The sequence below is a fragment of the Ranitomeya imitator genome, chromosome 1, assembly GCF_032444005.1.
Source record: "Ranitomeya imitator isolate aRanImi1 chromosome 1, aRanImi1.pri, whole genome shotgun sequence".
Classification (NCBI taxonomy): domain Eukaryota; kingdom Metazoa; phylum Chordata; class Amphibia; order Anura; family Dendrobatidae; genus Ranitomeya; species Ranitomeya imitator.
Genome location: NC_091282.1, coordinates 668459523 through 668471832, shown reverse-complemented (window position 1 = coordinate 668471832; position 12310 = coordinate 668459523). Strand labels below are relative to the sequence as shown.

The 12310-nt window shown below is 46.0% G+C and overlaps 1 protein-coding gene across 2 annotated transcripts in view; it reads right to left on the bottom strand.

Annotated features, from left to right (window-relative positions):
- Positions 1 to 12310, bottom strand: part of PLCB2 (phospholipase C beta 2) — a 228970-nt gene that overhangs the window by 41548 nt on the left and 175112 nt on the right. For both annotated transcript variants that reach the window (XM_069729547.1, XM_069729554.1), the window contains exons 12-13: positions 10751 to 10833; positions 10197 to 10281 (exon numbers count right to left, since the gene is read on the bottom strand). In XM_069729547.1, the coding sequence (XP_069585648.1) occupies positions 10197 to 10281; positions 10751 to 10833 (168 nt within the window). The remainder of the gene's footprint in view (positions 1 to 10196; positions 10282 to 10750; positions 10834 to 12310) is intronic.

Below are 12310 nucleotides of genomic sequence, written 5' to 3'. Positions count from 1 at the left end.
TGCTGACGACACCCAATTGTACACTTCTTCTCCTGATATCACGCCGACCTTTTTAGAAAACACCAGTGATTGTCTTAGGCTAGGTTCACATTGCGTTAGTGCAATCCATTTAGCGGATACGCTAACGGATTGCGCTAACGCAATGTCCAAAAAGGGATTGTGTTTGGGAATCCCGCTAGTGCAGATGCCCGATCTGCGCTAGCGAAGAATGGACCCTGAATGCTGCAAGCAGCGTTCGAGGTCCGTCCGAAAATAACGGCACATCGCTGACGCATGCCGAAAAAGGCATACGTTAGCGAAGCGTTAGCGATCCGTTAGCACATTGCAGTCAATGGGTGCGCTAACGGATCCGTTACATAGCGTTAATTGCACCAATTTCGCCATGTAACGGATTCCGTTAGCGGACACCCACTAACGCAATGTGAACCTAGCCTTACCGCTGTCTCTAACATCATGTCCTCCCTCTATCTGAAATTGAACCTGTCAAAAACAACTCCACGTGTTGTCTCCCTCTACTAACCTACCTTTGCCTGACATTGCCATCTCCGTGTGCGATTCCACCATTACTCCAAAGCAACATGCCCGCTGCCTTGGGGTCATACTTGATTCCGAGCTTTCATTCACCCCCCACATCCGATCACTGGCTCGCTCTTATCTGCATCTCAAAAAATCTTACTGTTTCACTTATTCTTTCTCATCTGGACTATTGTAACTCTACTAATCGGCCTCCCTCTTACCAAACTCTCCCCGCTCCAATCTGTTCTGAATGCTGTTGCCAGGCTCATCTTCCTCACCAACCGTTACACCGATGCCTCTACCTTGTGCCAGTCCACAAAGCAGTCCATCGCTCAGCACCACCTTACATCTCCTCTCTGGTCTCAGTCTACCACCCTACGCGTGCCCTCCGCTCCGCTAATGACCTCAGGTTAGCATCCTCAATAATCAGAACCTCCCACTCCTGTCTCCAAGACATTACACGTGCTGCGCCGATTCTTTGGAATGCACTACCCAGGTTAATACGATTAATCCCCAATCCCCACAGTTTTAAGTGTGCCCTAAAAACTAATTTGTTCAGATTGGCCTACCGCATCAAAGCATTAACCTAACTATCCCTGTGTGGCCCATTAAAAAAAAACAAAAAACTTAAACCATAATCAGGTTCCTCGCAACATGTTCTCATACACTTTATACAGTTAATAGCATCTGTGTCTGTACTGCTAGATACTTAGGCAGTTAACTGGTTCATGCAGCTTTACGTGAACACCCGATCCTTACACTATGGCTGGTCCAAACAACAAAAGCAATTGTTACCATCCACCTCTCGTGTCTCCCCCTTTTCCTCATAGTTTGTAAGCTTGCGAGCAGGGCCCTCATTCCTCTTGGTATCTATTTTGAACTGTGATTTCTGTTATGCTGTAATGTCTATTGTCTGTACAAATCCCCTCTATAATTTGTAAAGCGCTGCAGAATATGTTGGCGCTATATAAATAAAATTATTATTATTGCCTTCTCCCTCACCACCCCATCAATGCTTTCTCCCCCACCACTCCCATAATTTCCCTCTCAATCTCCTCCATCATTGCCTTTCTCCCCCACCACCCCATCATTGCACTTTCCACCACCTCCATCATTGCCATCTCCCCCACCACCCCCTCGTCCTTTCCATCACCCACATCATTGCCCTCTCCACCATCTACACACACACCTCTCTGAACGTTCCCCCTGGAGACACACACACCCACCTCTCTGCACGTTCCCCCGCAGACACACACACACAGCACTACTCACCTCCACACACACACACACAGCACCACTCACCTCTCTGCCCGTACCCCAGCAGCATCTTCGTTGACGGCAGCTTGATCTTCGGCAGAGCCACGCACTGAATGATGAGGTCATCCAGCCACGCTGCTTTATCAGACAGGAAACGCCGGACAGGAAGCAGAATGTATATCTGCAGCTCCACTGCCATTTTGTCCTGTAGGCAGTGGAGCTGCAGACATCGCTTCCTGCCCACCTCGCATGAGGGCAATCTGGCCAGGGGTCCCCCCAGAGCCTCAGGGCCGGATAGACAGGCCAGATTTCCCTCAGTGTTTGCCGCCTTCAGGGCCTGCCCTCCACCTCCGGTGCAGCCGAACCAGCTTTTTACATGCAGTATGTTAGCCACAGCCTGTAGCTAACACTGACAGCTATTACAGTGAAATGAATATTGACCCCTCTCCACACCCCTGGGGGCATGGGGAAGAGTGAATATTCATTTCTCTTTAGCAGTGGGGACAGACTTCTGCCTCCTGCCTCCCACTGGTGCTCTGCTGGCATCGGGTGGGCCCCCTGACTCACAGTCCCCATAGCAGATGCATGGTGTGCCGCTATTAGTGACACACCACTGGCTGGGGGCCCCTGGAGCAGCGGGGCCCTAGGCAGCTGCTGGCCCTGTATGCCAGCAGGTGTCAGTGCCTGGGCCCACCGGAGAATCTTCCAGTTCTCTGATGGGCCAGTCCGACCATGGACATCTTCACATTCCAAACTCACATAGCACTCCTTTCCCTCCCTGAAGATTCTTCAGAAATCGCCATAGTGTTTAAAACCTTAAAATACTAAAATACTCTTTCAGCTGTAACATAGTAAACTGAAGAAAGTGAAGGGGGAGGAAAGGTTGCATCTGCAGCTTATCTCTTTCTCTGTGAGTATGACTGTTTATGAGAGGGGAAGCAAAGTAAAATGGGTAGCAGATGTGACCATCACTCCTCTCAGCCCCTCTATATCCTGCAGTACATCACTTCCTTCAGACCCTCTATGTGCAGCTCCAAACATAACATAACTTCTCTCAACCCCTCTATATAGAGTTCCAAACTGCAGTACATCATTCCTCTCAGACCCTCAATATACAGCCCCATACTGCAGTGCATCACCCTTTATCAGGCTCCCCACATTCAGCTCCAAACTGCAGTAGATAAGTACTTTCAGCCCCCTTTACATACAACCCCCTCTTGCAGTAAATCAGTCCCTTCATCCTCTCTATATGCAACCCCATCCTACAGTATATCACTCCTCTCAGCATCTCTATATGCAGCCCCATCTGGCAGTACATAACGCCTTTCAATCCAATCTATGTACAGCCCCCTCTTGAAGTACAGTATATCACTCCCTTAGTCCATCTATATACAGCCCTTTCCAATAGTACATCATTCCCGTCAGCTCCACTATATACATCCCCATCCTACAGTCCATTCTTATGGTACTTGTTAACAACAAGACACCTCTAACTTGGTGCATAATCTGGGTTGGTTCAATATATGCTTAGCATCGTAGGGCCTGTGTAAAAGGGACCAAGTTTAATTAAAATAAGATAATCAGCCAAACTTGACTAGATCTACTGTATCCAAGGTCCCCTTAGCAGCCACATTTGCTACTTCTATGATGTAAAACTGGTGGACTGTGCTGCTGTGTTCCTACCCCTGAAGACACCAATTGTGTCAATATTGTAATGCCTTTCTATGCATCTAGTGTGTAATGTGATAAGAGGAAGAGTCGGGAGGACTAAGAGCAGAGGCTCCATGGAGGCCCCAGCCAAGGTGTCAGTGAAGGCCCAGAAACCGGAACCGACAAAGGCGGAGGCGGCTGAGTTTGTATGGCCGAGGTCCTGCGGTATGGCTGAGCGGCTAAAAGCATTAGTGGCAGCTCTGCCAGTGACTACACCTCGGCCCCTTAAAGAGGAACTGCCCGGGAAGCAACCCCTACTCTTCTGCCACAGATGTATGTGGAGAAGACTCCAGCCCCAGACTCCAAGAAGTTGATAGTTAGCCAAAGTAATCGAGGGGAAGAAAAGAAGGAAAAATAGGTGCACGGCCAACTGGAGTGCCCCAAAGGCACTGAGGTCGGTTACTGGATTACCCACGGTTACATTCAACACTTCAGTCCCCAGCAGAGTTTTGGGTTCATCAATGAGGCCAGGACTGGCCACCGTGTTTATGTTAATGACGGATCCCTGTGTCACGGGTCCACTCCTAAAGCGTGGGACTGCGTGCGCTTCATCAAAGAAGATGGGCCACGGGGGTGGTATGCAGTGGCGGTGACTCTGATTCTGTAGAAGGATCCTCAGGTAGTGCGGCCGATGAACCCCAGCATGAGCTATCAGCAGCCAGGGCTCATACACCTCCAAGTCCTACACTGTTGGAAACAGTAGTGCTTTTCCACAGGAGCAGCGGTGAGACAATATCCAGCCATCCTTCTTCCAAGGGCAGCACCAAGGCCTCAGGCCTATCAGACGCAACAGGTGCTGCGGTGGCAGTTTATGGCTGCCAAGAGTCCCATTTAACAGCGTACATGGGAAAATCAGACGCCAAGGACAATTGGGTCTGATGACGGTTGTGTGATCTAAATTGTGGTCATGGAGAACAGGTCAGCTGTGACCGATTTCAGTGGTGCTCATTGCACATTAAGAAGGAAAGAACTGTGAGCAGGAGGTCCGGTATTGACCTGGACCCCCGCTGTTGGCCAGGATGGCTGAAATTTTTGTGTTTCCCCCTCCCTGTTTGTCTTACGCACATTTGTGTATCTCCCTGCTGGATTGAGAGACTGTAGACAGTCAAAGAATCCAAAACCCTTGTTGTCCCTAAAGACCAGTGATGGCAAATCTTTTAGAGACCGAGTGCTGAAACGGCAAGCCACAACTCACTTATTTATCAGAAAGTGCCAATACGGAAATTTAACATCACATTACAGAAGACCTGCAAAATACTCCCCCTTACACACACACACACACACACACAACCTCTCTTCAAAGTATATACTCACACACACTGCCCCTCTGCAAAATATGTATACATATACACACACACACACTACCTCTCTGCAAAATATTTACACACACAGACTGCCGCTCTGCAAAATATATACAAACACACACAGAGATACACACTCCCTCTGAATAAAGCAGCCCCCCATCCCCACCTCTCTCAAAACTAAATGTAATACATTTAATGTCCAGCTCCTGCTGGAGTTCCTTCCAATGTATGCCCACACTGTCTTTACTCCTCTTCAGCCCCGGCAGCAATTTTGCATATTGGACCTGGGGCTGACAGCATTGCCGGGGAGGCACATAGATCACCAGGGAAACACAGAGATCACCGGGGGTGGCATGAAGATCACAGGGGGGCACATAGCTGGGGGGCTCATAGCTGGAGGGGACAGAGATCACAGGAGGCACAGAGATCACATGGGAGCATGAATATCACAGGGGGTACATAGCAGGGGGCACAGGGATCACAGGGGAGCACACAGCTAGGAGCCACAGAGATCACAGGGGTGCATATAGCTGGGGGGCACAGAGATCACAGGGGGGCATATAGCTGGGGGTGCAGAGAGATCACAGGGGGATCAGAGATCACAGGGGGCACAGGGATCACAGGTGGACATATAGCTATGGGTCACAGAGATCATGGGGTGGCGCATAGCTGAGACCGCAGAGATCACATGGGGGCACATAGCTGGGGGGCATATAGCTGGGGCACAGAATGCAGGGGGACATAGCTGGGGAACACAGAGATCACAGGGGGGCATATAGTTGGGGGAACACAGAAATCATATTGGGGCACATAGCTGAGGGCACAGTGATCACAGTGGTCACATAGCTGAGGGGCACAGATCACCAGCAGAAAGGCACAGAGCTACGGGCACAGAAACCACCAGCACACAGGAACAGAGCTGCTGGCACAGAGATTGCTCTGGACTCTCTGGCAGCAGCTCCTCTTCTGGGACAGGAGGACGGGACCGCATTGGGTGCTAACCCCACCCAACTCAATGATGTCATCATTCATGTGCAGGCAGCGTTCAGTAATTAACGCTGCTTACCGTGCACTTGGAGGTTAAGGGGCCGGCAACTGGCAGGATACGACTGCCGCCCGAGCATTGCGGACTCCGGGGACCTGCCCGTGGGTCGCATGAAAAGGTTCTCCACCCCTGGTTTAAATGTATTAGCATCTAAAAGACACAAATACATTTGAACATCTGAAGGTAGTGGAGTGCGTGCCCACAGAGAGGGCTCTGTGTGCCCACTGTGGCACGCGTGCCATAGGTTCGCCATCACTGCTATAGACTGTGCACATCGCCCCTATGAACTCTGACCATGTGAGTCTACCACAAAGGGAGGGACAATGCAATTAAAGGGACTGTTGTTCACAAAAGGGGGAGGGGAGGAAGCAGCCTACCCGAAGATTTGAGCCAGGCTAGAACTTTATGGACTGTGCTACTAGATTGCTGGAGATGTTGATGTGTTGGCCAATGTGCCTCTGATTGCAAGAACTTTAACACTCTGTGTCGCTGTCCCAAATAAGTTGTACCGGGGTCATGTGGAGTAAACAGGATGACCCAATGTCACTACCGGATTGAAGAAACTGGACTGTGCCTATGCACTCAGATTGACCATCAGTTCTGTGACTCTAACCGAGAGGACCAACAAGTTTAAAGTATTGTATAGGAAGAGGACTTGGTATACGCCCATCGACTGTTGGGCAGTTGTTATTATGCTGGCCTACAGACCTAAGGAACTTGAGCTCTATTGAGCTTTATTCCAGTGTGCATCTCTGGATGCAATGGATGCTATATACTCCTGAAAGCAGAGCACTTTTTTATGTTTTATAGGTTTGATGTGAATTGGTACCTTCCAGGTTCCAGGATTGTCGAGGACAACTATGTTCAAGAGGGAAGGAATAAAAGAGTGATGGTCTGTGCTACTGTGTACCTATCCCTGAAGACAACAATCACATCAATATTGTGTAATGTGAATAGTGCCATGCGTTTCTATGCATCTAATGTGTAATGTGATAAGTATTGTTAGTACAATATATATAGTGTATAGGATATGTTGGTAATGTATAATGTTGATAGTTTACAGTATAAGGATAGTAGCTGAAGATATAAAATAAGATACAGTTAATGTTTGGGACAAACCCACAGTGGGAAGGGGTAGTGCTAGTAAAAAGCATGCAGTCCCTGGTAGTGACTCAGATAGGGAAGTACAGTAACAAGGTCAAGTTCAAGTGTATTGGCTGCTTGGGCCAGTTTGTACCTGTCGTTCAAGGTAGTGGATGGCTATACTAGAATCCTGTGCAGACATTCAGGCAAAATCAGGAGCTCAAGACCTGATATAGGGCTAAAGGGCACCTTGTTTCCTCTGGCACACAGGGCAAGAGAGACATGGAACTGTGTGAAGGGAAATTAACGGATCCCGGGTGCACTTTCGGACTGGACAGGAAAATCCTGGGGCTGACGGAGCCAGTGAGCATAGGGATAGTCCAGGAGGAACGGATGCTAGGGCTGACGATGTGCTGTGCTTAGGAAATAAGGAACAAGAAGTGTTGTGCCCTATACTATTATTGTTAGCATAACATGCATAGCGTATAACAGTGTTTTAGGACATGTTGGTAATGTATTATGTTGATAGTGTAGTATAGATAGTATTAATGTTTGGGATGAGCCCACAGTAGGAAGGTGGTAGTGCTAGTGAAAAGCATGCACTTTCTGGTAGTGACTCAGATAGGGAAGTACAGTAACAAAGTCAAGTTTAACTGTAGTGGGCTGCTTGGGTCAGCATGTACTGACAGAGCCAGTGGGCATAAGGATAGTCCAGTAGGAATGGATGGTGGGACTGGAGATGTGTTGTGCTAAGGAAATAAGGGGCAAGAAGTGTTGTGCCCAGTACTGTATGTTTTAATCTGATGAACTTTAACTGTCCAGTAAACTTCTGTTTGTTGAAATTAACTGGGTGTCCCATGTGGCTCCTGAAGGTGGAGGCCTGGAGACAGCAAAGGCCTGCAGCCTACAAGTGAGTTTGAATCACCACACAACTGACAGCACACTGGGACTGGGGTATGGTTTTCCTGTAAAGTATCAGGGTGCTATGGAGCCGTAGCTCGTCAATGGGTACTGACCTCGGTCACTTTACAATATCATGCAGAAGCAACAAAGAAGGAAAAAATGGCACTATGGAAAAAGTGGTTATATATATATATATATATATATATATATATATATATATATATACAGTTAGGTCCATATATATTTGGACAGAGACAACATTTTTCTAATTTTGGTTATAGACATTATCACAATGAATTTTAAACCAAACAATTCAGATGCAGTTGAAATTCAGACTTTCAGGTTTCATTTGAGGGTATCGACATTAAAATTGGATGAAGGGTTTAGGAGTTTCAGCTCCTTAAAATGTGCCACCCTGTTCTTAAAGGGACCAAAAGTAATTGGACAATTGACTCTAAGGCTATTTCATGGACAGGTGTGGGCAATACCTTCATTATGTAATTCTCAATTAAGCAGATAAAAGGCCTGGAGTTGATTTGAGGTGTGGTGCTTGCATTTGGAAGGTTTTGCTGTGAAGTAAACATGTGGTCAAATGAGCTCTCCATGCTGGTGAAACAAGCCATCCTTAAGCTGCAAAAACAGAAAAAAACCCATCCGAGAAATTGCTACAATATTAGGAGTTGCAAAATCTACAGTTTGGTACATCCATAGAAAGAAAGAAAGCACTGGTGAACTCATCAATGCAAAAAGACCTGGGCGCCCACGGAAGACAACAGTGGTGGATGATCGCAGAATAATCTCCATGGTGAAGAGAAACCCCTTCACAACAGCCAACAAAGTGACCAACACTCTCCAGGAGGTAGACGTATCAATATCCAAATCTACCATAAAGAGAAGACTGCATGAAAGTAAATACAGAGGGTTCACTGCACAGTGCAAGCCACTCATAAGCATCAAGAATAAAAAGGCTAGACTGGACTTGGCTAAAAACATCTAAAAAAGCCAGCACAGTCCTGGAAGAACATTCTTTGGACAGATGAAACCAAGATCAACCTCTACCAGAATGATGGAAAGAGAAAAGTATGGTGAAGGCGTGGTACAGCTCATGATCCAAAGCATACCACATCATCTGTAAAACATGGCAGAGGCAGTGTGTTGGCATGGGCATGCATGGCTGCCAGTGGCACTGGGTCACTAGTGTTTATTGATGATGTGACACAGGACAGAAGCAGCCGAATGAATTCTGAGGTATTCAGCGACATACTGAGTGCTCAGATCCAGCCAAATGCAGCAAAATGGATTGGTCATCGTTTCATACTACAGATGGACAATGACCCAAAACATAAAGCCAAAGCAACTCAGGAGTTTAATAAAACAAAGAAGTGGAATAATCTTGAATGGCCAAGTCAGTCACCTGATCTCAACCCAATTGAGCATGCATTTCACTTGTTAAAGACTAAACTTCAGACAGAAAGGCCCACAAACAAACAGCAACTGAAAACCACCGCAGTGAAGGCCTGGCAGAGCATCAAAAAGGAGGAAACACAGCGTCTGGTGATGTCCATGAGTTCAAGACTTCAGGCAGCCATTGCCAACAAAGGGTTTTCAACCAACTACTAAAAATGAACATTTTATTTAAAATTATTGAATCTGTCCAATTACTTTTGGTCCCTTTAAAAACAGGATGGCACATGTTAAGGAGCTGAAACTCCTAAACCCTTCATCCAATTTTAATGTGGATACTCTCAAATGAAAGCTGAAAGTCTGAACTTCAACTGCATCTGAATTGTTTTGTTTAAAATTCATTGTGGTAATGTCTATAACCAAAATTAGAAAAATCGTGTCTCTGTCCAAATATATATGGACCTAACTGTATATATATATGTTATCGCAAAACAGCAGTAGCCATGTGCTTATCCAAAGTTAATTCATATGCAACACAAACAGTAGAAAATGGTGGCACTCACCGCTTTCTCTATAAAAGTCCAAAGTTTAATTCACATTATTAAATCTGTTGGTATGGGAGAGACTGGTACATGTGACGGACATTCACGTTCTATCTCATGGTCCACTCTCTCTCATGCCAACAGTTTTAATAATGTGAATAAAACTTTGGACTTTTATTCATAAGCGGTGAGTGCCACCATTTTCTTCTTTTTCTATTACAATAGTATGCACATCTTTTTCAGGTAAAGACTGTCCACTCAGTAAAAGTTTTCAATTTACATTCAGAGGGATCCAAAGATACTCATAAAACAAGGGTTAGACCCATTGGGCCACATTTATAAATTAGGCCCCAAATTTGTGTCAAACATAAATGATTTAAGTAGACCATATGTTGAATGGAGCACAGTTAATCAGATCAGATTTGTACTTACTGGAAACTTTTCCAGAACATCAGTCAGTAGCATGTCTCCAAATATTGTTCTGCAGTATTCGGCCATTTTTGCCTGTTGCTTGGCACTGCAAGAGAGCAGCTCAAATATAAATGTAAATTCTAGTATATACTGTAGGCAATATAAAAGTGACTTGTCCACTGCTCTTAGTGTATCCTTATGAAAAGAAAGAAGGAAATCCAGCTCCCGCCATCCAGTATTGAATATTCCATGAAAATAGAACAAAACACGAGTGCAAAAAACGCAATGCATTTCAGATCACTTATGAGCTTTCTTCATGACATTAAAAATACCATGAAAAGGGATCATAAATGATCCGAAATGCGTTGCATTTTTTCTGTTCTTGTGGGATCACGGGAGCTGAATTTCCTGCTTTCTTTCCATTGCTGCACACAGACCAGGTGATTCATGGTGGGTTATCTGGACTTTTCATTTTCTACCCTACTGACAGGTCATCCATTTAGTAGCTGTGAAAAAACCCTTTACTTCTTGCAAGTAATGATGTGTCTGGCATCACAGTAGAGAGAAATACTCACGAGTCCACATGGTTTTCAAATGACAAGACTACTGGATAAGGAGAAGTTTTGAAGGCCGATTCTGCAATAGCTTCAATGACGTCCTGAAAACGGGAACATAGTAGTCGGCAATAGTATATTGTACAGATGGTGTTTTCACAAAAGACTCATCCATTTTTTGTCTCAAGTCAAGATATGATTCTTCAGAATAACAAGGTCAACCATCAGCACTCAGACAAAGGATGCACGCTCCAAAATCCAAGGATCCAATCGGACAAAAACGTATATAAAGAAAAAAAGGCAGCATCCATACCAGGTGATGATAATCCAAAAATAAGTCCTTTATTCCGCCATAGTGAAAAATACAACGTTTCGGCCTGGTTGGCCTTTGTCAAGTATACACACTGTCAAAAGTAGCCATCTTAAATAGTGTGGAACCCACATGAGCTCCAATCACCATCAAGAGGCGGTCTTTATTAAATATACATTTAACGTGCTTAAATCTCAAATAATATATATATATCTATCAAATAGCAGCTAAACAACACCGTCACTATCCATATCATATAGAAATATATACAAGAATAGCATATAATTCAAGATCGCATATAAAAACAAACATCACATAGGTGTATGGTCCAATGGTTGCATTTGTTGTCCGGTTGTCATATCGACATTTCCACCAATCGTATAATGTCCATGGGTCAGTCCCCCTTCTCATCCAATCCCTATGTGTTAGGAGAAAAGGCGCACAAAATAAACCCCCCAATCAGAGCAGAGAGTACAAGGATGCATGTGAATGCCATAGGACGCCGGCGCACGCGCACGGCACACCATGAGGCCGGTCACCTGACCGCCCCACAGTGATTACCAAATGCGCACGCGCCGGAAATCCCCGACGTCATAGAGCGGAGGAGCGCACGCGCAAGGCGCACCAAGGGAACGACCAACAGGCCGCCCCCCAGCAATCCAAGCGCGCACGCGCCAGACGCCCCAGAGTCAGCGTCTACATCAGACCGCCAGACCCGGCAGCGAATCGCGCGGACGGACCAGGCGCCACAGCCCATTGCTATGGCAACCAGCACGTCCACACGCCGCACCAGGCCAGCGCTCCAAGACAGACGCTTAGCGTGGCCAACTCCATGGCAACCATCCCTCACAAGCAACCGCAATGAAGCAGGCAGGGAGCGCAGGGAGAGAAAAATGCAAAAACATAGCACCATATAAACCATACGCTAAAGATAGCAAATAAGGCAACTCCATCCACTCTCTGACTGCCAAATCGCGACCCTATGTGCAGAAAAAAGAAAAAGACAAAAACAAATTACTATAAAAACAGAAATACAAAAATAGCACAATATTAAAACACACACGGAGTAGAGTACGCACACTATACCGAAAAAGGGAGGGGAATCCTATATATCTGAACAAGACTACCAGACTACCTGTAGCACATAGATATTGTAACATAATTATGTAGTGCAGATCTGTAGATTATAGTCCAGATTAAGCCCCTTGGGCTGCAGTGTTCCCAAAACTGAAATCCACCTTAATTCCTTTTGCTTCAGTATAAGATTCCTA